At 41.1% G+C, this 27055-nt stretch overlaps 1 protein-coding gene across 7 annotated transcripts in view; it reads right to left on the bottom strand.

The window, feature by feature from the left end:
- Positions 1-1670: 1670 nt before the first annotated feature.
- SGCE (sarcoglycan epsilon) overlaps positions 1671-27055 on the bottom strand; it is a 61975-nt gene continuing 36590 nt past the window's right edge. For all 7 annotated transcript variants that reach the window (XM_067562177.1, XM_067562179.1, XM_067562173.1 and 4 more), the window contains 6 exons: positions 21353-21564; positions 20602-20628; positions 19687-19875; positions 11969-12012; positions 11111-11145; positions 1671-1977 (listed from right to left, as the gene is read on the bottom strand). In XM_067562177.1, the coding sequence (XP_067418278.1) occupies positions 1927-1977; positions 11111-11145; positions 11969-12012; positions 19687-19875; positions 20602-20628; positions 21353-21564 (558 nt within the window). In that variant the 3' untranslated portion in view covers positions 1671-1926. The remainder of the gene's footprint in view (positions 1978-11110; positions 11146-11968; positions 12013-19686; positions 19876-20601; positions 20629-21352; positions 21565-27055) is intronic.

Here is a 27055-nt window from a genome sequence, read left to right as displayed (position 1 = left end):
ACCACTGCTACAAAGAGTTGAGTCATTTTCTTAACGGGTTTAGTCCTCTTGATGTAGAAGGCCAAAGCCTGTCTGACATCCAGTGAATGAAGCCTCTGCTGTTGGCATGTGGTTTTGGGTAGAAGACCAGGAGAAATATGTCCTGGTTCAAGTGAAACTGTGACACTATCTTCAGAGGGAAGGCTGAGTGAGGATGTAGGCAAACCTTATCTTTGAAGAAAATCATGTAAGGAGGCTCAGATGTGAGGGTTTTAAGTTCTGAAACTCTTCTAGTCAAACTGATGGTCACCAGAAAGGCTACCTTCCATGACAGGTATAGAAGCAAACATGTCATTAATGGTTCGAACAGTGGCTTTGTCAGTGTTGATAGTACTAGGTGAAGATTCCATTGAGAATCAGCTGATGGGTCTGAGGGTATAACCTGTTGAGATCTTTGAGGAAGCTCCCCACTGTGATTAGCAAAAGCCAAGCAGCCTGCCACCCTAGGGTGAAAAGCCGAGATTGCAGCCAAGTGAACCTTAATTGACCATACCGAAAGCCCCTAATACTTGAGATGCAACAGATAGCCCAAGATAAGAGGTATGGATGACAATTTGGGCGGGGAACCTTTCTGTGTAGACCAGGTGGAATATCTCTTCCATTTAGCCAGCTAGAGGGTCCTGGTGGAAGATTTCCTGCTGCCAAGGAGGACCTCTCTGACCTGTTCCAAACATTCCAGCTCCAGATGGTTCAGCCATGGAGCTTCCACGTCATGAGGTGGAGAGATTCTAGGTTGGGGTGGCAAAGGCAGCCATGTTCCTGAGTTATTAAATCTGGCACCAGAGTTTGGCCAAGCCGAAGCTACCAGGATTATGGAGAACCCTTCTCTCCTGATCTTCAGAAGGACCTTGTGGACTAGCAGGATTGTCGGAAATGCATAAAACAGGTGGCCTGTTCACGGGATGCAATTTTGGCACAATGTGGATTAAGCATGATTTGTTTAAAGAAATGGATTTCTGTGTATTGTGATCTGTTATCTATGTTCTTCTAAAATGCATGGTTAGTGGATGGCCAGATTGTTGAATACTTTGTCCTGTAAAGCCTGTGTATTGATAAACTTGTTGTTAATGAAAATATTGTAGAGCAGTGGAAACCAATTTTTCAACATTTTTAGCTCCTTTGAAAACAGCTATCTAGGTTTTTGTAATCGTGCTATTCACTGGAGTATCTTGAGTGTCTAAATAATAAAAATGCTACTTTAGATTTAATTAAGCCTCAATATATCCCACAAACGTCAGCATTGCTCCAGTATGACTATGAGAAGGAATAACACATTACCTGTGGATTTCTTCCAAATGGGAGGTGCTTTAGAAATGTCAGAAATTATTATATTTCAGATTTGCAAAGATGTGTTGTTGGTAAGGCAGTGTGCCATCCTACCAACAACAGAACTGTCAGCCTATCCTCCCCAAATGATAATGCTAAGGACTTTCTGGCTTAGCAGAGTTCCATTGATCTTGAGCCAATTTTTTCCACTATTTCCCAAGATAGGTTCTTTCTAAATCAAATACTAAATTTTAAAGAAAATACTTCTATAGAAATGAGTCTAAACATCTTTGAATCTGTCTGTTACTTTGAATGAACTCACTTTTTCCTTAGAATTCTCAGTTGATCATAAAGACAGCCAGAAGGAAGTTTGATATTTATTAATATGTTTATTTTAGAGATAATTTTTGTAATGTAACAAATATAAAAAGTTATCAGTGTTTTACAAATTGTCAAAAATGTCCAAGGTACAAAAAAGATACAATACACTAGTTAAATGGAAATGATTGTACAATGTGGCACTGAAGTACTTAATGCTGTGGGCATGCACACTGTACACCAGAAAAGCGCATGCATTATTTGCACAAATAAGGAATAAGACATGATTACTGCATTATCTGATTACAAATTCATTGCTTCTGTCAATTTTCTTTCTTCAGGGATACCATTTACCTGTAAATAAATAAGAATTTAGATAATCCATTACTGGCTGCAGCTTCTCTTAGAATACATAACTACTATTGTCACCATTATAAATAAATAGGAATTCTGTATCCTTTCCCTAAGCTTCCAGAACTCAAAGTATTCATTAGAACTGTCAGCAACTCAAGCCAATGGCCACCCAACTGTCCATGTTTGTATTGGCTTTGGAAAGGTACAATGATAAAATAAAAATCTTGATGTAATATATGACATCTAACTTTTTTTTCCAGATTCTTCCAAACCTGAATCCAAATCCAAACATGTCATCCTACTTAGAATTCCTGTATTTAGACAGGCCTGCATAACTTTTAGCTTGTTTGGGGTAAGCAAGTATGGTATATTTGAATAACAACCCTTTATTGATGTAAGGATGATCACACACACATGGAGAGTAATTTAATCCACTCACTGTTGAAGATACATTCCATCTCCTAGGCCAAAGGATTTTTGGGTTGGGGGGTGGGGAAGAACCAATGTGACTGAATCTACCAAGGAAATATCAGGGACCTGGCTAGATGACAGCATGAAACTCAAATTGGGAAATAGTGCATATCTTCATGTTTAAGACATTTTCTGCATTACACAAACATTGAATAATTTTGTTACACCAACAGCCCCATGTAGGTAGCATGGATTTTTGCCAGCCTGCTAAGGAACAAAAGTGAATAACCGTCAAAAGAAGCCTAACAGAAGATATACCTTTTCATTTGGTAATGTATTTGCAATTCCCAGCAGTGCAATACATATAGTAGATGAGTGTTTTGATTTCTTATGTTTTGGTTTTTTCTCTCCTCAATTGTTTTTATTTTGGCACAATCCCACCCTCTGAAAGTACGACACCAATATCAGCCTAGTTGTCACACTTTTAGAAGTCCTCATGAGAACAAATATAGTGGAATGTTTGTTTATTGGGTATTCAAATAGTTGGTGAAAATGGATGTTGGTTACTGGCCATATTCTCTTCTCCCTCTCATTAAATACTAATTTGGTCCTGTCTACTGAGCCTCTAGAAATGAAGAAATCAGTTATTTATATTTTGTTGAACATTTGAAATCTTATTTATATTTTTGATAGTTTTCTTTTTTGCTTTGGAGAGTTAAGAAATTGAATTTCTATTTCTGCAACTTGCCTGGCCCATAAATGTTTTGTGTAAAAATTCCATTTGAAAGTAGTGAAGTATAGTTACACTAATTTGATAATGATGCTGGGTAAAATTTAAGTGTCTGAGTCTTCCTAAAGTCAATGACACACTAAAACTCCATCCTTCTGTTAATGCAGGTGATAGATTTCCAGTGAGAGGATATCTTGCAACTGCCATGTGCCATAAGGTCAGGGAAGTACTTGCATCAAATCTCATGGGGTGCAACGTTTCCCTGTATAACCAGACCATAGAAGGAAGTTCAACTGTCATCCAATGAAATGAGTGGAAATGGAAGGAAGGGGACTGACCAATGCAGGAGAAGGGGTTGTTTTTTCCACCAACAAGAGCTTGCCCCAAACAGTGCTTGAACTGGAGATGAAAGAAATGATGTATGCTCCAACTCACCCATGTGCAGTGGAAAAATTATGGTATAACTAACCATGCTCCATGCATGCCCCAGCCTACAGAGCAAGGGTGGCCAAACTTACTGACCTTCCGAGCCGCATACAATAATCTTCAGAAGTTCAGCATACCTGCTGGGACTCGGCGCTTCAGTCCTTCGGCATGTTGATGGTCTAGGGATTCAGTCCTGCAGGAAGGTGGTCTGGGGGCTCCAGCCCTGGGCTGAAGCCCTGAAACCCTCCTCAATGGGCAGAAGCCCCTAGCTCCACCACCCTGCACCAGTCTGGTAGACAGAGAATGGCACAAGCCACACTTTAACTGTAAAAAAGCCACATGCGGCTCGCAAGCCGTGGTTTGGCCACACCTGCTATAGAGGAAAGTAACCACAGTTGTGGGGGTGTACCTACCTAGTAGATATATTGTGTTGGGTGTAGATATAGCACTTTATATACATGACTGATGAGGATAAAATGGTTACTAACCTTCTGTAACTGTCGTTCTTTGAGATGTGTTGCTCATGTCCACTGCATGTCAAGTGCGTATGCGCCACATGCACCAGTGCCAGAGATTTTTCCATCAGCGATAACTATAGGGTCGGCTCAAGCACCCTCTGCAGTGGCATGCGTATGCGTTGGGAAAAAGGGGCACCGCCAGCACCCTCCCCCTCGATTCCATCTTACTAGAACTCTGACAGAGGGGAAGGAGGGTAGATCATGGAATGGACATAAGCAACACATATTGAAGAACAGTTATGGAAGGTTAGTAACCATTTTTTTCTTCCTTGAGTGCTTGCTCATGTCCATTCCACGTAAGGTGACACACAAGCAGTGCCTCTGGAGGTGGGCCAGGAGTTCTTGGACGTGCTGATTGTAATACCACTCTGCCAAAGCCAGCCTCATCCCGAGCCTGTTGAGTGATGGCATAGTGGGACATGAAGGTATGAATAGAAGACCATGTCATGGCTCTGCAAATGTCCTGTATTGGAACTTGCACTAAGAAAGCCGTTGATGAAACCTGTGCTCTGGTTAAATGGGCTGTCAGACTGGCAGGGATCACAACCTTTGCCTGCATGTAACAGGTCTGAATGCAGGCGATGATCCAGGAGGAAATCCCCTGGAATGAAATTGGCAAATCCTGCATCTACTTAGTGACCATGATGAAAAGCTGCATGGATCTTTGGAAGGGCTTAGTCCTTTTGATGTAGAAGGTCCGTGCTCGCCTGATGTAGAGTGTACAGGTATTTCTCTTCGCTAGAGCTGTGAGGCTTAGGAAAGAAGACTGGCAGGAAGATGTCCTGGCTGACATGGAACTGGGATATCAACTTTGGCAGGAATGCGGTGTGAGGGCTCAGATGGACTTTATTCTTGTAAAAACAGTAGCAGGAGGTTCCAATGTTTAGAGCTTTGATTTCAGAAACTTGTCTTGCCGAAGTAATTGCCACAAGAAAAGTGACTTTCCATAAGTGAAGAAGAAAGCAGGATGCTCAAAGGGAGGCCCTGTGAGTTTGGAAAAGACCAGATTGAGGTCCCAGAAAGAGCCTCTCCAAGCCTTTGAGGAATCTGGCGTCATCTCATGAGAGAAGACTGATCTGCCCTGGTTATGCGGGTGAAAAGCCAAGATGGCCACCAGGTATACCCAATTGATAATGCCAGGTCTTGGTGTTCCAAGTGGAGTAGGTAATCCAAAATGGAGTGTAGTGGCATCTGGGTTGGGGAGAGGTTCCATTCAGTCACCCAGCAGGAGAAGCACTTCCACTTCACAAGGTAAATAGTTCTACTGGAGGGTTTTCTGCTTTCTAACAGGACTTTCTGAAGCTGAGTGGAGCAAGCCTTTTCCTCGAGGCTTACTCATGCAGCATCCACGCCGTTTGATATAAGGAGGCGAGGTTTGGATGCAACAGCCGACCATGGTCCTGTGAGATCAAATCCAAACAGTCCGTGAGTGTCCAAGGGGCTGCCACCACTAAGAGATCTAGCTAACATGCCGAACTAACGTTGACTGGGCTATGCCAGAGCAATCAGTATGACCCACACTTTGTCCCTCTTCATCTTTGAGGACTTCGTGGACGAGGAGACTGGGAGGGCTGGGACCAATGAGGAAACCGTGTGGACCTTGGCTGCGCAGAGGCCAGGAGGCAGCCAAGCTAATGGCGGGGCTCCGGGGCAATGCCCATCATGCCTCCCTTACCTCCTCTCCCCTCCCATCCCGCTGCCAGCCAGCCTGGCAGCATCTACCTGTCACTCCTGCTCCATGCTGCACCCACCTTCCCCACAGCTGGGGGTGGGGGGCAGTGGGGTAGAGTGGGAAATGGGCCCACAGACACCCCCTTCCCCATGGGGTGCTACTGCTGCCTCCGATGGGGGGTGAGGTGATGCAAATGCAAGTATTGGCTCCTGGGTGCCGGAGACCTATGGTATGCAAATGCATATATTATAGCCATATCTCCCCAGCAAAGCTTGCTGTTCAATATGCGCAGCTGCAGGCTGGCGGTTGAAAAAATCTTCCTGCCAAAAGGTCAAGCTTCTTAATGTCTTTATTTTTGGGAGTTAAGGTTGACTGCCCCTGCCTGTCCTTTTCATCAGCGCCTGACACCACCCATCTCTGAGGTCATTGGTGGAAGTACAGATATTCAAATCCTTTGGCGAGCACATGATATTTTTTTCTCGGCCCACCTGGATGTAGGGGGCGGAGAGGAGGAGGTTTTCCATAAGGCCTTGACAAATTTAACGATCCCCTCATGGACTGGGAGGTCCACTCTAGAAGGGGCTGATGCTACCAAGATATCAAAAAATGCATCGGGGGAAACCTGACTCCTGGGTAAGGCAATCTCTTCTCCTTCCGAGTCCGAGGGGTCCTCTTCTGGTGACCATGGCAGTGTCGACCTTGTCTCCACCTCTTCACTGTACCAGAAGGTTTGGCGTCTCTCTGCTGATTGGGGCCAAGCACCCAGGGATCGGTGCTGAGATTCTGGTGACCAGTACCAGGGGTCTGGCAATCGGTGTCAGGCATCTGGCTGTCGGGGGTGATGCTCTGGGGACTGGTAACAGAGTCCTGGTGACCACTGTCAGGGCATCGGTGACTGATGAGGGGCCAGAGAACATCACCACGGCATTGGGGATCTTTGTGGAGTGTCATCGTGCTTGCTGTTGGCCCGGAACATAGCTGGCTGTACTGGCATGGGATCCTGGCACAGTGGTCTTTCCTCCTGAGGAGTGGGCAATATAAAGAGTGAGAGCAAATCCTTGGCTGCTTAAAAAGCCTCAGGTGTGGATAGCACTGTGAGATGCTGGGTACCCCTACCGCTCCCAGGAATTGGAGGCCGGGCCCGGGTAGGACTAGGACCTCCATGTGAGGCTGTAGCAAGTTCTGGGGAAAATAAACAGCCCAGTGTAGGTCTCAACTCATCCCCTGCCCCCTTTTTATCCTTCTTAGGGGCCAGGGAGCGCCCTCTTCCACAGTGTAATTTCTTATGCTGTTTCTTCAGCACCAGGGAGGGTGACTGGTGCTGGTATGAGGTCTGTGCCAGCAGGGTGCTTTGAATCAACACTGACATGCTGGGTGCCAAGTCCAAGTGACCTGGCTTGGAGTCTGCAGTAAGAGCAGACTCCATCAGGAGTGCTCTTAATCTGATATCCCTGTCCTCCTTAGTGCATGGTCTGAAGTTTCTACAGATCCTGCACTGATCCTGGATGTGGGTCTCACCCAGACACTTCCAGCAGTTCTGCTGAGGATCATTCACAGGCATGGGCTTCTTACATGAAGCACATGGTTTGATGCCCAGGGACCGGGGCATGCAGTGTTGTAAACTACAACTATCTCTAAACTACAAACTCTAACTAAATAATTTATCTAACTATATACACTAAAGCTACAGGAAACCACTGGTAGTATGCTTGCTGAGGCAAGGACATTCCAGCCCTGTCACGGGCAATAAGAAGCAACTGGGGTTGGGCTGGCAGCACCCTTTATACCAGCACATACACACACCAATGCAGAGGGCGCTATAGCTGGCCATATGGATACCACTGAGGGAAAAATCTCCAGCACTGGTGCATGTGGTACATATACACCTGACATGGAAGGGACGTGAGAAAGCACTTGAAGAAGAATTGATTTTACTCACTCCTGTGCAAATTCATTGAGTCTTAATAATTGCAACCCCCTGCACCCCATATTTATTTAAAAAAACAAAAACAAAAGCGCAATGTAGTCCTGGAAAAAGTATTCACAAGTTATGCAAAATACACCAATATTATGTATTACTTGTATTGCGGTGGTGCCCAGAAACCCCAGTTGGATTGTGGTGCTAGACAGATGGACAGGGTCCCCGTCAATGTTCCCTTTAAGCTGTATATCTGTGCAGCAATCTGATCCTTATGGCGCACCTCACATGGCTTGGAGAGCAGCTGGCACCCAGGCCCTCAACCCATAGCAGCTTCTCTTGGTGCCAGGGGCCAGTGGGAAGAAGGAGTAGGGTGAGGATCAGTAGTGAGGCAGGGTCTCTGGGAGCAGCATGGCTGGCACCTGGGTCCCGCTTCACCCACTAGGCCCTCCAGCCAAACTCACAGCACCTCCTCTCAACACTGCAGGAAGCCTTGAGCTGGTAAAGAGCAGGAGGATTGAGGGGGATATGGCATGGGTCAGGGGTGCAATTGAGGTAGGTCAGGGAGGGGGGATGAGAAGCCTGTTCATGGTCCTGTCCTGGGGCATAGGAACTGGCTACAGTGGTTGCTCTCTATCAGTGCTGAAACGAGCAGCCTGGCTTGGTAGGGAGCTGTCACCACTGCTGCAGTGTAGGAGTGTGTGCTTCATGTGCTCTGGGCTGCAGTGGCAACTCCCTCCCAGGGTCCCTGCAAGAGCAGGGGCATGGGAAGAGAGCGTACAGCAGAGCTGACCATGGGAAATGTCCTAAATTCCTTCCTCCAAAGCAGCCTCAAGCTAGCAGGAAGGGGTAAACAGCAGGGTTGGGGAGGCTGGGTCTTTCTCAAAGGCTGATTCTCCTGGGAGCAGATGAATGTGTTGTAGGGGCTCCTGCTTTCCTGGGTTTCTAACTTTGTGTGTTTTTTAATTCTCAAACTCTTGGAAGTTAATAGGTACTGAAACCACTTGTATGTACTCCTCTGTGTCCCATAGGTATATGTGTTACTGAAATGTCATTTTAAAAATACCTTCCACTTTTCAATGCAATATAATGTAAGAAGACTTTTTTTTTTAAGTGTAAGCTTGCCCAAGGAGAAAAATGAAGTGCTCAGTGCAGGTTGTTGTATGCTCAGAACAAAGAAAATTTAGAGGGAACATTGGTCCCCATGCTGAGAATCTACCCCAAACCTCTCTTTTACAAATTGTTCAGAAAATGGAGGTATTTAATTTCACTTGGGCACCTCTAACTGCTACAAAGAACATGTTAGTACAGCTCATTCTTGTTTATATAAACTGGCTACCTCTGAGACAATGCAACAATCTGAAACTCTGTATAAACTGAGCTGAGCTCACAGTTATGGGAAACAGGGCACAAGCATAATTTTTTCGGGCCCAGTACTAACTTGTAACAAGGGTCCCCTCTCACACCCACACCACAATCCCTCATCCCATACATACAAAATTTTTTCCTCATTTAATGGGGGTTGCTGTCTGGGCCTGGCCGCACAAGACCTGCAGACCCTGGTAAAGTGTACCTTTTGCCTCCCCTCCCCTCCCCTCCCCTCCCCTCCATTTGGGAGCCCTGAGGGGAAAGGTAGTATCTTTTATTGGACCAACCGCTGTTGGCGAAAGAGACAAGCTTTTGAGCTACACAGCTCTTCTTCAGGTCAGATGTGAAAAAGAGCTCTGTATAGCTCAAAAGCTTGTCTCTCACCGATAGATAATTGGTCCAATAACAGACCTTGTCTCTCTAATATCCTGGGACCTACATGGCTATGACAATGCAAACTGTTATGGGAAATGCATTTTTGAAAGGGTTTTTACATTTTCCAGAACATTGACTATTTATTGTTGGATAGAGATAGGGGTAGTTTTACTAAAATAATGTATTACAGAAAACAAGATGAAGGTGTAGGATTAGCCATAGGGAAGTTTTTACAATATATTTTAATATCAGTTTATTTGGGGGGGGCAAAATGTGCTGCTTTATATTTCATGCCTTTGTTTACATTGAGGATAGCTAATGAGCATGTATTTAAAGTCCTGTGCTGCCCTTGAATTTTGCATTTTTTGCCATTGCAGGGCTGACTGAAATCCTAATGGGAAAAAGACATAAGCCCAGAAATCTGCTGTGCCTAGTTACAGCTCTGTGTAGCAGGGAGGAGATGCCTCTTACAATTTACTGGTTCTCAGGGTGATTATGCACTGATGCCAAATAGAGTAGTTTTGGGGGTGTGCTCTAACCTATGTCACCTAGCAACAGTCCCTAAGGGATCCTACAACAGCTGGGGATAGCTGACGTGTGCTGCACTCTGCCCTCATCCCCAATGTGGCCTTTACATTTGGGCTGGATGGAGGATATAGCAGAGGAGCTGGGCACATGAGCTGAGAATTCTCCCACAATGGAAAAACTTGTAGCTGGTCTGACGTGTCTACTTTCCTAAAAGAGACAGGACACTAGAATGTCTGGCCACGTAGACAGTCATGTGAGATCTAACTTTGGGGATGTCAGTACAAGAGCTTCTTATTTGAGGGGAACTGAAGGGACGTATGACTCTAGTCAACAACCTTGAACAGGAGTTGCAAAATGAAACACCTTTCTGATCAGATAAGCAAAAAGACATGGTGGCAGATTATATTCCCACTGTAACGTCCTCTTCTGTTTCCACTCAAATGAGCAAAAACTGGGATTTTCACCATGATTCACATTTACTAACAATTCACATATATTTCACAAAAATTTTACCCCCAATTGCTAGAGATCTAAATTATGGGGCAGCAGTTGCTAAGTAAAGTGTAGAATGATTTCATCTCTAGTTCCAGGGGACATGGATGCTTCAAGTAGTCCAATTTCTCTTTGAATGCTGACATCCCCAGTGAGAATAGCAACTTCAGTAACTATTTCTATTCCTTCTATTTGCTGTGACAAGCATTTCCATAGTTCCAAAAGAGTTTCTAGAAAGAATATCTGCCGCTAAGTTTCAGTGAAATAGCAACACTAGTTTCTAGTAACACAAATATTGAACAAGGAACAAACATCATTTTCAAATGGTCTCAAAAGGAACAGTAATTGCCATGCAAGTTTTATTTTCTTCCTAGAACCATGCACTTCAATCTGATCTTGTCTAAAATTTGGTTTCTTCTGAGTAGAAACTTATGTTTTGGTTTTTTTAAAAAAAGGCTGAATTGTATGTTTTTACAACTGACCATAACACACTTTTCTCTGTGTAATGAGCTATGCTAAATTTAAACTGAAGCCTCAGAACAGATCCACTCTGCCACCTACCACTTTTTTAAAATTATCTGAAAACGTACTCAGAACCATTTAATGATATTGTGCAGAATTATTAGAATTTTATACATGTTTTTAAGTCTTAGATAACTGAAAAACAAGGGCATAAACATCTGTTATATACTTGCCTCAAATCTTTGAAATGTTGTCATACGAAATTCTCCTTTAATCCCCGAAAGCAGTAATGAAGAAGAAGAATTTTGAATGAAAACACCCAACAAGGGTTTCTTACGTATAAGACAAATCTTTGTCCAAGAAGTGCATACATGTTATGATATGTATAACTCTTGTTTCTGTTATTGTGGATACTTTCCTTCATATCAGCAATCTCAAACTCAGTTGTCCCTAGCACACCCAATGAATAACCTAGTCACTTTGGCCACTGTATTTTCCTAGTCTCTTATTCTCTTTCCTACCAATGTAGATTTTTCTCAAATCAGAGATACTAACTGAAGATAAGCAACTGCTGTCTCAAATTTTTGCTCTCTAGATGGATAGGAGTTCATTCACTAAGGCCAATGGAAATCTACTTCATGGATTTAATTGTTCTGCTCAGAAATTCCCCAATCTCCATTGTTTATATCTGGTAAAAGAAAGACAAAAATGCTACTTCAGCACTCATTGTCCTTGACAGCAGCAAGAAGCATGAATTTCCCCCCTACACAGAGAATCTAAGCAGCATAACCAGATCCAATAAATTAGATGTGTCTAGCTATTGGGATGAGCAAGGCTAGTCTATGTGAGAAAATCTCTGTTTTATCTTCACTTGATCTCAGTGTCACCAGTCCCATTGTAACCTTTCTGCCTACTCTCCAATCTCCCCCCTGCCAAACTTTACCAGTGATTTCTCCATGAAATCTGGAACTATAATTTTGCAACCTCTTCTAACATTTCAAAATTGTTTCCACAGGCCAAAGGCTAAGTAAATATTGGCTGCTGATTGCTCCTCAGTATCACCAGATCTTTCAGCAATTTTTCATACTGACCTGCAGTCTGCTGCTGTGGAATCTGAGTCTGATGTGGCAGGTTCCTACAAATAATAATTTAACATCTTTAAAACTATTTATTATGTACAGTACACATCTATGAATACAGTCATGGTATTTAAACTATACACTCATCTTTCTTCTATGAGGCAATAATCTTAGCTTTCCCCAAGTGGATAAAACAAGTGGCCAAAAGCCTAAGTAGTTCAACATGAGCAAGGAACTAGATTATTGCTAAAACATAGCAGTATGATTCTCATTTTGTTACCCATGTTCAAATAATAAATAATTTACTAAGTGAAAAATGTAGCACACCAGAAGGAAGGTGAAACAAGCTGAATTCTAAAAATGTAGACACATGAAAAACAGAAATGTAAAGATAGCTTTGTTAGCACGTGGCATGTATTGAAATAATTCCTTAGTACATAAGGGCCTGATTTTGGAGCTCTTTAGAAGACTGACTGCAAGTCTGTAATGATATACAAGTTTCCATTGCTACCACTGATGGGTTGAGAGATTACACCTTCAACTTTGCACTGGACACATGCTGAATTAATGGTTCCCATCTTGCACTTCAGACCAGCGTAATTGTAAAGGTAAATTTCTTATTTTGGAAGAATGGAAAAACACTTTTTTGCTTGTTTTTTTAAATGGCAATTTGGGGAGGTTTTGAATATTAGAAGTAGCCTTAACAGATGTGGATTAGTGGTCAGAGTGCAAGTGAGGCAATTTGCATTTATTTATTTCATTTATAATTAAAAGGGGGGGGAGCATCCATCCTAGGCTTCAAAGCCCCAGTCATGAAAACACCAATATACATGCTTAACTTTACTCACATGAATATTCCCACTGAAGTCAATGAGTAAAATTAAGCATGTACATAAGCATTTGAAAGACTAAGGCCTAGGTGCATAAAGTAAGACAAGGAAGTATCCTCTCACTGATATAGGCAACTCTTTTCAAGGTTAACACAACATATGGAGCATAAATATACTCTCACCCTCCTCCCCCAATTCAGTTGTTTTCAAAGCACTAGAAGCAGATATAAATGTGCTTACTTCATTAGTTCTAATTTCTGATTATACTAGTTAAAGAAGCTAATGGAATGATACAGATAATACTTATCAAAATACAGAACTAAATCTGTTTTAATTTAACAACTTGCTACTTCATGTGCAGAAGAAGCTGTCTTTCAAAATGCAGGGAAGACCACCTAAGCCTGGACAAACTATTCAAAGTCTAATTGGTCTGTTAATTGAAGTCTATTGTAAGTAGCCACATTTTGTACAGGTAAGAAGTGAGAACGCTCAGTTTGTCATCAGAAACTAGGGCATTTCTAGCATAGGACATGCTACATATGTTTGAGATTAATATTTTCAGTATATTAAATCAAATCCATGTGATTTCTGCACGACTAATCACTACGTAAAACTACAAGACAAAGACTTAGGTAGCAGAAACCATCTTATGTACAAAATACATTATCTTAAAAATGTATTACAGATGAGCTGTTTTCTGACTGACTAAATCAAACAGCAAATAGAGATACAGTTTTCCAATAATGGTAGCGTGCGTTCACTGCACAAAATCCATCAGTCACTATATAACATCTCCATCAATCACTTAGTATAATGGGAATAAACTGCTTTGGTAACAGAATATTGTAAAAGGATCAATGCTTCCTGCTTTAAAAATAAACACTAAGGCAAAGCCTTGGTTTCTCTTTAGCATTCATCTATCAGTAGGAGACCATTAGACTGTGACAACATTGTATTCTATTGACATACTCTCTTCAAGAAAATACATTGTGTCCTTTCTTGAAGGAACTTCCTATCGCTATAGTAATAAAAAGTAGTAAAAAGTAAAATAACATTCTCAATGTAACTATCAGTAATGTACATATTAAATTAGTATTTTAATATACAATATTGACTATTATGGAATAACCACAGCAACCTTCACTCAAAAATATAGAACATCATAACAATGTTACAACCCCCACCTTTGCTACACTCCATTTGTATCCAATTTTATTAATTTATACTTGAAATGTATTTAATTTTTACAAAGCATCCACATTGCTTGTTTTACTAATTTAGAGTAATTATAAATGTAGTTCTTTCCATATATAACACTTGTGATAGAGACTGGGTGAAACCTTATTGAAGCTGGTGGGTATGAGAGACTCCATTCAGGGTAAATGTAAGAAACATTTAAGCTCCTTATTGAAGTAAAATAGCTGGAAAAATAAGAGCCACCACCAAAAACAAAGGCCAAAAATAAGGTAGTCAGAATCTGAGTTATGTGGCTGGAGGTAATTTGCTGCAGAATGAATGCAAACAATTGAGGGGGGTGTGGCTCGGTATTTGGTGGAGGTGTTTGTGTCTAACAGCACAGCAGAAGCAGCCAGAGAAGAAGCTCTGGAAGCATGGCCCTGAGAGGAAAAAGGAGAGAGAAAGAGAGAGAGATTTTTGAGCACAGCGCTGGGAAGCAGGCCTGAAACAGTAAGCAAAGACTCTGCCCTCTGTTGTTTGATTCCCTACTGTGTTCAGAGAAATGGGACTTTGTGTACATTTTTTTGTAAATAAACAAGATTGCATCAAAGAAAGGACTCTATTATCAGTTTCTCTGCCAGACGGAAGCAACTCACCAGACCCTGAAGATGGGCTAGCTGCCTGGGTTAAAAGAGATGATAATACATAATCTGGAAGAGGAAGTAAAGAGTCTATCACGTTTGCAGATGATGACTTTATTCTGCTCCCATAATTCATTGCATACAGGCATGCTGCTGCATCTGCACAGAGCATCATTGAAGCCAGTAAGCATTCAAGGGGGCAGAACAGTGAATTGCAAGATTGGCTCCTTATTAATATCATTAGTATTAATTTTATTACAGTAACACCCAAAATATACTAGTGTTGTACTGATATATAGAGAGATAGTCCTGACAAACAGGAGCTAGGTGAGAAGATGTTCCTCAGTGAGATATGTCAAATTTTGAGGTGAACATCGTGAAGACTGAGAAATACAAAGAAATCTAGAAAGATTAGAAATGTCATGAAATAATCCATTTGAAAAATTATTAACTTATGTGGGGCAGGGGATAACAATTGTAAAAAAAAAAAAAAAACAGCGAGAATTCTATGGCACCTTAAAGACTAACAAATTTATTTGGGCATAAGCTTTCATGGGCAGAAACTCACTTCATCAGATTTGTTACTAAATTTGTTAGTCTTTAAATTGTAAAAAGGACACTCAGTTTTAAATGTAATATTTGACTGCATGGATAGCACAGCTTGATAATGGCCACTTGCCTTTTCACTTCTTCTCAGCATGTGTTTATATAGTACCTGGAACAAAGGGGCTACAATCTTGATTGTGGGCTGTGGATATTACCATAATATAAATAATAATGATATTCCCCAGGGGCAAAAAGTGATTTCATGGAATGGAGCTATGTCATGGAACAGGGATATGATTGTCCCTCTTAGAGGGCTCAACAGTATGAGGAACAGACACCCTCAATTCCCACTGTGTTAGTGGAACCACATCTAAAATGTTGTGTTTAGGTCTCAGTACCTCGATACCAACAGATAAATTGGAGGGATATTAAAGAAGAGCAATAAGTACAATTAAGGGGGCAGCAGAGGCATTGAATAATGAGGAAAAAGGACTAGAACTAACTAGACAGATGGAGGCTATCACTGCTGTCTAAAAATATTTATAAGGTGTGAACAAGGGAGAGTGGTTAGCATGGTAAAGGGGATATAACTGGATCAATAACTAAATGGTAGGAAGTGATCAAACAGATGCATGAGACTGTGGAACATAGGCATGCGCACGGGGGTGTGCCGGGTGTGCCCAGGCACACCCTAATGCAGGGGTGTCAAACATATGGCCCACAAACCTTTTTTATCTGGCCCACATACCTTTTTGATATGTCCTGTGGCGCCATCTCGCCCTCCCACCAAAAGAGTGGAGGGTGTGCAATTTCTCGGCAGACACAGCGAGCTGCCGCCGAAAAAGAAGGAGCTGTGAGATTTTGCGGTGGAGACTAGGACACCGTGAGAATTCTGCCGGCGGGTAATTCAAATGTGGCCCGCTGGTGGAATTGAGTTTGACACCCCTAAAGATGAAAATTCCCTGGGTGCACACCCTAATGAAATGTGCTGCACACGCCTATGCTGTGGAATAAATGCCCAAGAAAAAATGCAGGATCTCCATTACGTGAGACATTTAGGGTCAGATTCTGATAATCTTATTCAAATTGATTAATACCTTATTTGGTAAGTAATCGCACTGAAATCAATTAGAGGAGTAAGCAGACTAGATGAGCACATGCGTTTTTTTCATCTACAGCATCTTTCTCATTAGTGGCAGATCCTTGGATTGATCCCTCCCTCCCCCACACATAAAGGTAAGATAAGGGGTTTCTTTGCTATTGTTTATAATGCTCTCAGATTTGAAAATATATTATTACATACCTTTCAACTACCGTTGATGGGGGGCAGCCCTCATTTTGTGCTAGAGGTTTGCTCACACTTTTATGTATGCTGAAGAAATTAACTCCATCATATTTTATGTTTCCTACATTAACAATTTTATTGTGTCCTTCACATTAGATTACTGCCCCATATTTGGGCATTAGCAACTTGTTATTGTATGTTCCCTACTAATTTTGTCTAATTCCCCACCACATCTTTATAACTGAAACAGAAGCCAATCAATGAATGTGAAGTTGATATTTAAGTCCATTAATCTTAGTAAAAATTAAAAATTATTTATTTAAAAGCACAAATAGGAATGCTTCTTGCTCTTGGAAATGTCAATTAACTGCTGCGGAAGAGCCAGCAGAGGGCGCACGGGAACAAAATGTTTTTGTGAAACTGCAACAGTAATAGTGGCTATTTTTTGTTTTGTTTCCATTGACTTCAGAGGAAAAACAACTGAAAGTATCTGCAAACAGCTGGAGTAAGTGTGCTTGACAGGTGCAAATCAGAAAAATGTTTTTCTAAACCAATTATTTCATATTCTGTAATGTATTTTTACATTCATGTATCTATTTAAAAGTACACTCTGTGACAAGACTGCAACAATGTTGCCTGAGTAACTGTGGGGAGACTTTTAATCTCTTCTATTTAATCCACTGTATATGATATTAAGAGGCATTTTGGATACTGACATATTTATACAGTGTAAATATGAAACAAGATGCCATTACTGAAGTGACATTCAGTTAAGAACTATGTGACCTACACGCTGATGCAATGACAGTAAAGGGACATTGTCAAGATAAAAATACATAATTAAAAAAAAAAAATCTTTGTGTTACTAACTATAAGATTGTTTTGTATTACCATTTGTGCTATTTATTTACTTTTTTGTATTTTATTCAGTTTGGATAGTGAAACTATATTGGTCAATTTCATTTCACTTTCTGGTTAATTTCACTTTCTGGTTCTCCTGCACTAGCACAATATTGTTACTTAGATTTCCAACATTTAAGGAAATTTGAAAGGTCAACAAAAGTAGTTCTAATGTAAACATTAACATTTTCCTTGAAGAACTAGAGAAAAAACAGATTCTCTAATTATTTGTTCTATTTCTAGTATCACAATATTGCCAAATATTTATAAATTATGAGTCAGGCCACAAAATAATCATGTTTTTTAAAAAACAAAAATAACCCAATATTTATTTAGCTATTGATTTTTTGAACCATTAGGGTGCACTTGGATAATGTTTTCAAGCTTTTCTTTGCAACCATGAGGGCTAGACACTTTTTAAATAAAAAACTAAAGCTGAAATTCTCACCTAATCACACGCTTCTTGTAGTTGGGGCTTTAAGAAACACACCATATTGCAAGAGTTGGCAACACTGATTATCTTTCTACACAACATTAAAGGATAGAAGTATTTGGACTGATGATGCTGGAGGCGAGGTAAATAGAGATTGACCAGGGGAACTGATAAGATAAATAGTGTTGGTCATGAATTATCCAACTGAAAATTCCCTTTTTGCATAATAATAAAAAAAAAGTCCTGTCAAAATTAAAATGATGGTTTAATTTCGCTTACAAAAGCCTTTCCAGCTAGTAGCCAGCAAGCCTAAAGATTCTGTTTTGGTTACCCTGAAACAGAATTCTTCTGGAAATCCCTTCCCATGAAATTTTTGTCTTGATTTGGGATGGTTTCTCCTCCTCCTCCTTTCCCCACTCCCCCCCATGTGAAATTTTTCATGAGAAGGTATTTCTGTTTTCTGGCCAGCTCTGTGATTGTGTGGATGGACTACTCAATTACTTAGATGCCAGCTTATTTCTTTGCTTTTTACAGTTTGCAATGATGGAATATGCAGACTGGTAACCTTAAACCAAAGCTGACTAAACTTTTGGTGAGGGTATTTCACAGCCCATTTCCCATGCTTAAACCTACAGATTGCCCTCATCTCCATCAATCTGTACAAACCTGTTCCCACTGCCCCACTCCATAATATGCTCTCTCTCCAGTATTGTTGGTCATTCTAGAGCTGTGGGGTGCATAGGGATGGCTTAAGGTGGAGACCTGTGGGGAGCAAGATTGTGGAGGAGCAATTTGGAAGGACTTTGACTATATATTGAGCTGTAGGGGGCCGTAGGAAGTGGATGAAGATATGGGGAAGAGAGGGTAATGAGGTTATGGTGGGGAGCAAGAGGAAAACAACAGACTTGAGCTGGGAGGGGCTTTTGGGAAGAACAGCTGTACTCTTAACAAGCTGCTTTTCCTCCCCATTCCTGTCACCAGTGATTCCTGCAGCTTGAAGCCCCACTTTTTTCCCATCCTCTCCCAACACACCTCCTGCTGTGTAACCCTATATTCCCTGTTCATTTCCCTGCATCCTCATCCTGCTGTTTCATGGCCCTTCACCTTTCCTTGGTTTCCTATAGAGCAGCTGCATGGTGCATTATAAGAAACTGGGAGAAGTGTCAGAATATCTGAGGAGCAAAGAGGTGATTAAGGAAGAAGGAGAGCAAAAGTGGTGTGGGTTGTGTGGGGATGAAAAGGTTTTTGTGTGAGGGACAAACCTGTGAAATGAAGCTGAGGCAGTCTAGTGTTTCTGCATGAAGGTATCAATACTTGAAGAGTTTCCTCAGTGTTACTGCTTCTACCCTCCAATGGACCCAGACAGTAGTGCTGTGGGAAGCTATGATACGCCAATGCCTTTGTGAAGAGGCACCTGCCTCCCCCAGCACTGTTGCCCACTGTACCAGGGTTTAAACCCTGATTATCGAAGCCCCTCTCAGGCTAGTGCCTCACATCCCTGATCTCTCTTTCTACAGCCCCATCTCTATCCCAGAGTCCAACCTTCCACCTTGACTCAGCAGAGATATGTCCAGAACACCACAGGAGCATCAGGGATGGAGCTAGATTAAATTTTTGGACAAACTAAGTTTTGAAAAATGGAAATGATCATTTCTGGTTGTCAGCAGTGATTTGCTTCTAGTCTGGGAGGGATGCTGACAGCAATGGAAGTCGCTGATAGATCTGCACAGTTCTGTTGGTTAATTTTAGTGAAACTAAGATTTCATTCCTGCTTTAAATGCAAATTTCAAAGCAACCTTAACTATGGAGTTGTTACTAATGCCTCCATAATGAATACAATCAGAGAAAAAACACTGGATTCCAAGCTAAGTTGTACAGCATAATCATTAAAGGCATTAAAGATCTAAATTGATACTTACTGCTGTGTTTGCATTAATGGCATGCTAGTATTATCGTAACTGTCTGTGTGAAGAGGTGGTACAATCTCACCAGTAACTGGGTGAAATACAGGAAGTGTTGAAAGAGGCCATGCTATCTCTCTATTTTTGGACATCTCACGAAGCTCTTTGGTGGATTTCTGTATAGCACTGTGATGGACCAACTGGATGCTACATTAAAAGGAAATGAAATAAATATTTCTTTTAAAAAGGATTCTAAGAAAATGGATAATTTGTAAAACCACTGAAAATTGTTAAAATACAAGGATTTTAATGCATGCTACAGGCTATCTCAATAGAGCAATTATAGTAGAGCTTCAGTATAACAAGATTAATAAAACAGATATTTAAATTATTTCATTTTGAAAGCAAGAATTGTTTTATCGGACTATGCTGTGTGGAGAAGTATTTTTCTAAAATATCTTAGACTATGCGATCTAATGTTACTATTCCATTTATTTCCTGCTGTAAAAATCCAAGTTTTGGAAACTTTTATATTGTTGCTTCTTCTGGTGGATTTATAAATACTCACAGAAGCTTCAAATTTTATGGCAGAATATTATGTAGGCACGGGATACCTTTCATGAAAGTTCTTTCATCTGTCCATTGCCTTGCAAATATGTAGATTGGGAGTCACATAAGCATGAACATTAATTGCATATTATTATTACTCTAAATTATTTTATATTAAACTGATCTTTATTAATTTCAAACCCTTTTTATTCTGACCTGCTACCCTTGCCACGCCTCTGTTTTTATAGCAGCTTTCACTTATATGAATTAGACTATGAACCAAGGAGAGTGAGAGAAGAGCATGACACACATGTATGAAGCATGACAAGCTACTGAGAAATGAAAATTAAATGAGAGAAAAATAACAGCAAAGAAGACACTTACTCTGGTGTTTGCATGTTTCTCTTTTCCCTAAAAACAAAACAAAATTTATGAATTAAATAATAGCATTGATAGTTGGAACATTAAATCTATCTGCTGATGGAAACAGTACATGATGTGGAAATGCTGACACTGTTACCACCAAACCAACTTGGTAGCATTTGCCACTGGGTTTATAATAAGGACTGGATGGGCACAGAGATAGAGCAGTGATACTGATGATAGACAGACACACACCCACACACGAATGAAAATGCAAGTTAAGGAAGAAGCGTCTGGCTAAAATAAATTCTATGACAAAATGAAATCAAGGTACGTGTAAGTGATGGAAGAAACAACGTTACTTGCTGCTTTCATTTCACGTTTGGCTTTTATAACCCTAAAGTCAATTTAGATCCTCAGCAATATTTATTTTACTAATGTTAGTGTCCTTAAAATTAATTGTTCAGTGAATGAAAATTTTAGTCAAATTAAGTAATTGTCCTGAATTGGTGGCTCCTTTATTTTTATTTTACTTTTTTTGTGCATAGACAATTTACCCATTTTGAATAGAATTATAGTCCCTAAATCTTGAAATTAATAGTAATTTTAATTCATGTTTAGATGGAAAACAATCCAGTATCAAATATATTCCTGCTGGTCTGTTTAAAAAGTATTTTTATGAACTGAATGACACTCTTCTACTGAACGCTTCCATATGTATTACAACTTCGGAAAAATTTACAATGACTATTTAGTGTTTTAAAGTACTCACACTCCTTCCCGTCGGCAGCACATGATATAAGCAAGTATTAGAAAAAGCACCAGTGCTACTGCCGAGGGCACTGCCAGTGTAATTAGGAAATCCGAGTAATAGTCTCTGCTTTTCAGTGTATCAGACGGTGGTTTATATTCTCCACCATCAGGTAATATTCCCTCTCCACGGATCACTTCCTGATAGACGGAAACTTGTTTTGTTTTATCAACCTGTTACAAAAAAAAACCAATTACATAACCGATTAACAAATGGAAAGAATTTTAACCAATCATAACTTAGAAAAAGCAACACTACACAGCACTGTGTTTCAAATTATATGAAATCTCACAACTCCATTTATTCCAAAGACTTCTTCATGTAAAGTACTCTCTTGTCTTAATTCAAAGACCAAATCACAGAAATGTATTTCACTTTTTAAATCTGACTTTGATAATTTTTCAGAGAGTTTACTATATGTGAGGGATGGCCAAACTTCCTGACCCTCCAAGCTGTGTACGACAATCTTCAGAAGTTCAAGAGCCAGGGCGCGCCTGTCAGAGCTCAGGGCTTCAGCCCTGTGGCAGGGTGGTGGGGCTAGGGGCTTCTGCCCTGCAGGGAGGGGTGGCTCAGGACTTCAGCCCCATGGAGTACACGTGCCAAGCTTTGGGGCTTCAGCTCTGTGGGGAACATGTGCCAGGGCTTGGGGCTGACGCCCCGAGACCCCCCCTCCCCCCACGGGGCAGAAGCCCCGATTCCCACCAACCTGCCACAGGGCAGAAGCCCTGAGCTTCCCTGCACTCCTCCAGTAGGCAGAGAAGGGGCAGGGGAAAGTGAGGGGGAGGCTCCATGAGACATACTTTAACTGTAGAAGAGCTGCATGCAGCTCATGTGCAGTGGTTTGGCCGCCCCTGCTATACGCTCTTTGGCCTCTGCTGTAACTGCCCAAAAATGGTGACAAAAGTACACTTTACCGGGGCCCGGAGGCCCTAACAGGCCCAGCACAGGCCACAACCCCTATTACCATGAGGAAAAAACGGAGGCTAAATTGTAGATCATGCCTGAGGATGTTTATAGAAACTTATTTCCCTGTATCTATTGTCCAAATCGTGTGAGATTTGCTGGAGCCAATCAGAAGCAGTATTAGAGCAGTCTCAAGCAACATTCTGAACAGTGAGTTGCTGGGCCTCCTGGCCCAGCCCAGGCACTTCTCTAGGAGAGAGAGTGCGTGCTTGTGCAGTTAAACTAGGACTTGTAGTTTGAGATTGAGAGACAGCGAGATTTATGCTCCTCTGTGTAACATGGTCTATCATATCAAGACCAAGAACTACCAGTCCCAGAGTGCCTTGTGCATAGGCAGGAGGGAGGGACAGCTGGTGGGAGGGGTAAAGTAAAGCACCATAAGACAGTGGGAGCCAGTGCTGCTGCTGCTTCTGGTAGGATTTGCAGGCTCAAAATATATGTGAGTAAGTGTCTAATTCACTCACAGATACACACACCCCCCATACTGCCATGTCCGATGGTGGCTATAAATATAAATCAGGCAGCCAGAAACATAAGGAGGTAAAAGAAAGGGAACTAAAAGACACTAAAGGACACCAATCTATCCTCCAGTTTTTCAAATCAGACAAGGCCTTTCTGCAGTCAGGCAACATACTAACTAGGGAAACAGATGAACAAAATCAAGATGAAAACAATTTCAATATAGACTGTCTGTGGCACTGGCAATTGATGACAAAGAAAAGCTGCCAGAACATACATCATGTGACTCCAATCTAATGCTCCAATCTAGAACTCTTAGGCTGGGTGTTATGCTAAACCAAAATAGCAATGCAGGGCATTTTTCAGAAATGTAGAATATGTAACAGTAATTTCGGAATTCAAACTTTTTTCATGGCTCATGAGATTGTATGTATGAGATGAAGGATTGTGGTATGTGAGAGGGGGGCCCGTGTTACTAGTTTGTACTGGGCCCGGAAAAATTGCTTGGGCCCCTCTGTCAGTGAACCAAAGAAACTCATTATTTACCCTTCGCTACTTGTAATGTAAAGTATAAAGGGTGTATATCTCCCATTATTAATTCCCTCGGATATCCAGTTCCCCTGGTTTTGATTAGGTAATATTGAATCCTGCTTCTGTTCAATTATTCATGCCACTTACACTCCCAAAGTGTACTGTATGTCATTAGAAAATAGAAGAAAGAAGCAATATAGCACTTTCAAACCCTTGTAAAGGGGGGGGAGGGGAAGAATTAATGTCATCATCAGTTTATTTGTAATAGTGAAGCTCAATTATTTAGTATTAATTTCACAATAAGGAATTTTAAACTTAATTATATGCCCTGATTATGCTTATGCCTATTCAATCTCAGTATAAAATAAGGTGATCCCATAAAGTAACATATATGAGCTAGTACACTTCAGAATATAATTAGTACATAAGGTGAATGTTTCTTTGTCATTTAAAACTACAAACTCATTCATTTCATTAGATGAAATATAGATGAAATTATTAGATGAAATATTAGATGAAATTCATTTCATTAGATGAAATTGATTATCAATTATTGGATGATTTAGAAGACCAGTATGAAAGTGACAAATTATAACTTTTTTTAAAAGACAAATTTCAAAGGATTACTAAAATACTTATTCAGTAGTTGAATAGTTGTACAAATGAAAAAAGTAATTTAAAAAAAAAAACCCCATTGACTAGGAGACCATTTACCTTCAAACTAATCTACAACATCACTAAAAGATTGATATTTTAAAAGCACTTTTGAAGACTCATTCTAAATGTTGCAATAGCAAAAAATAGACATTTTTGATAAGTCCTACAAATGAAATTAAAGAATTGATTCACAGTCATGGTTTCACCGAATTAAAGAAATTTTGCTTATCTTCGGATACTTTGTAAACAACACTTTGATTGCCTCATTCTCATTTTGCAATATTTTATTTTACAGACGGAGGTCAGATTAAATTTAAAAAAATAAATTTTTAGGATTTCTTGCATTAGTGTTATTTAATGAAAAATTCAAAAGACCTATTTTTGTATTACAATAATATGATTGTTATTTGCTGTTGATTTATTTCTTAATAAACACATTTATATATTAAGCACACTTCTTAAATACTAAAAACTAAGCCCTGCCCTATGTTGCATGACTGTGTTATGAATGATTGGAAAAAGATTGTAGGAAGTCTCTTCTACCTGTTCCTTCGTGTGGTTGGTGCTCAAAGGAGTGATAGGAAGTGAGCCTGGATACTGTACTGAATGGAATCATGACTCTGAGGGGCACATAGTCTGCCCTTGCACCTCAGCCACTAGCACTAGCCACTGCATTCAGCAGTATGTGCTTGCCGGGCATGTACAGATCCATTTCAAAGGACAAGAAACGGTTACTTACTGTAACTGGTTCTTTGAGATGTGATGCAGTCATGTATTCCACTTAGTTGCATGTGCACCCAGCACATTAGAGCCAGAGAATTTTACCTAGCAGTAAGCATGGAAGAGCAGTGCTTGCATCTTGTGGCCATAGCCCCTCCCCGCTACCCCAAGCCCCCTCAGTTTCTTGGCACCAAGTGTACAGAGATTAAACTCTGATGCAGAGGGGACAGAGGGCCAATCGTAGAATACATGTCTGCATCACATCTCGAAGAACCACAGTCACAGTAAGCAACCATTTCTTCTTCAATAGATGGAGCAGTGTATTCCACTTAGATGATTCACAAGCAGTATCCACCCCAGAAGGCGAAGCTCTGAGTCTACGTAAACAAAAATTGCAGGACTGCCCTACCAAAGCTTGCATCTGCCCTGGAAGATTCAGTAATGGCATAACGGTTCATAAATATATGTATGCATTACTATGGAGCAGCCTTGCAAATATCCAATATTGGGAGTCACTGAGGAATGCTATTGATGCAGCTTGCACTCTCATAGAATGAGCTTGCACCTGCTGAAGCTGTTTCATATACAACCTTGATACAGGATGATATCCATTTAGAGAGAGTCTTTGAGCAATATTTTGTCCCGTCACACAATCCACATATGACACAAACAACAGAGGCGAAGCATGAAACGTTTTAGTCCTGTCCAGATAGAAGGCTAGACATCACCTAACATCTAATGTATAGACATCCTGCTCCTCTGGAGATGAATGTGGCTCAGGAAAGAACACAGGTAAATATACCGCCTGGTTAAAATGAAACCGAGAAGCCACTTTAGACAAAAATTTCAGATGTGGTTGTAAAGTCACTTTGTCCATAGAGAAATGTGTATAAGGAGTTTCTGCCATCAGAGCCTGCAATTCAGAGACTTCCCTTGCAGATGTTATCACTCTCAGGAATCCACTTTTCTGACACAAAAGCAGAAAGAGACAAGATGTCAGGGCTCAAATGGAGGTCCATTAAAGCCACTAAGATTGCGTTAAGGTGCCACAGAGGAACCAGCTCTCGGACCGGAGGATGAAGACAAAAAAGTCCTTTTAAGAATTTTGCTACTGTGGCATTGGAAAAGACTGATCTTCCCTGAATAGGGGGATGAAATGCTGTATTGCCACCAGATGTACTTTCAATGAGCTAAGTACAAGGCCCAATGACGGAAGGTGCAGCAAATATTCCAGTAGAAGCCAACTTTGGTTGAACTCCATGGGCCAACGATCACAGTGAAAACCGCTTCTGTTTTGCCTAGTAGGCCGTTATGGTAGAGGGCTTTCAAATGTTGAGTAGGACTTGTTGAACAGCCACTTCCTTCTTGTTTAGCCATGAAGCAGACATGCCATAAGATGCAAGGAGCTGACCATGGGATATAAGGTGTGACCATGATTCTCTGAGAGTAAGTTGGGATGAAAAGGAAGGGGTATGGGAGGCTGAACTGACAGTGCTAGAAGGTTGGAGAAACAGCACTGCTTTAGCCATGCCAGGGCAATAAGAATGAGCTTGGCCAGATCTGCCTTCAGCTTGATGATGATATGTGGGATGATTGGGATCGGGGGAAAAGCATACACGAGTGCCGACTGCCACCCGAGATAGAAGGCGTCAGACAGGGAGTCTGGTCTGAGGCCCCCTCGAGACCAGAACAGATGACATTTCCTTTTGTCCCTCGTAGCAAACAAGTCATTGGAACACCCCAAGCTGTGAAGATGACCCAGAGGACACTTGTCTTCAGAGACCACTCATGACTCTGGGAAAAATTCCTGCTGAGATGATCTGCGAGAGGATTCCGGATGCCGGGCAAGTGCTCGACTATCAGAGTGATACTCCCTTCGATGCAGAACTGCCACAACCTGATTGCCTCTTGGCAGAGAATGCTAAAGTGTGCTCCCCTTTGCCTGTTAACATAATATATTGCAAAGTTGTTGTAAGTATGTGAGCCACTGAGTCCCTGATACAATTCAGAAAAGCATGACATACTCTGTAAATGACCAGAAGCTCCAGCAAATTGATATGCAGTGAGGACTTCTGCTCTGACCACAGATCTTGAACTTTCAGTGACCCCAGATAAGATTCTCAGCCCATCAGGAAAGCATCTGTGACAACAAACATGGTGGTAAGGGCTGGATAAAGGGAATGCTTTGACAAACATTCTCCAGAACCATCCACCAGTGCAAGGAGTCTAGGACCAGAGGAGGGAGACAAACGACTCTGTCCAAGGAGTAAAGAGTGGGATGGTAAACTATCCCAAATCACATTTGAAAGGGGTGAAGGTGTAACCTTGCAAACT

Source organism: Emydura macquarii, unplaced genomic scaffold, assembly GCF_026122565.2.
Source record: "Emydura macquarii macquarii isolate MOO-44397 ecotype Brisbane River unplaced genomic scaffold, CSIRO-AGI_Emac_v2 contig_2422, whole genome shotgun sequence".
In the NCBI taxonomy this organism is placed as follows: domain Eukaryota; kingdom Metazoa; phylum Chordata; order Testudines; family Chelidae; genus Emydura; species Emydura macquarii.
Note: the sequence above shows the minus strand (reverse complement) of the source record. Positions and strands in the feature narration are given on the sequence as shown.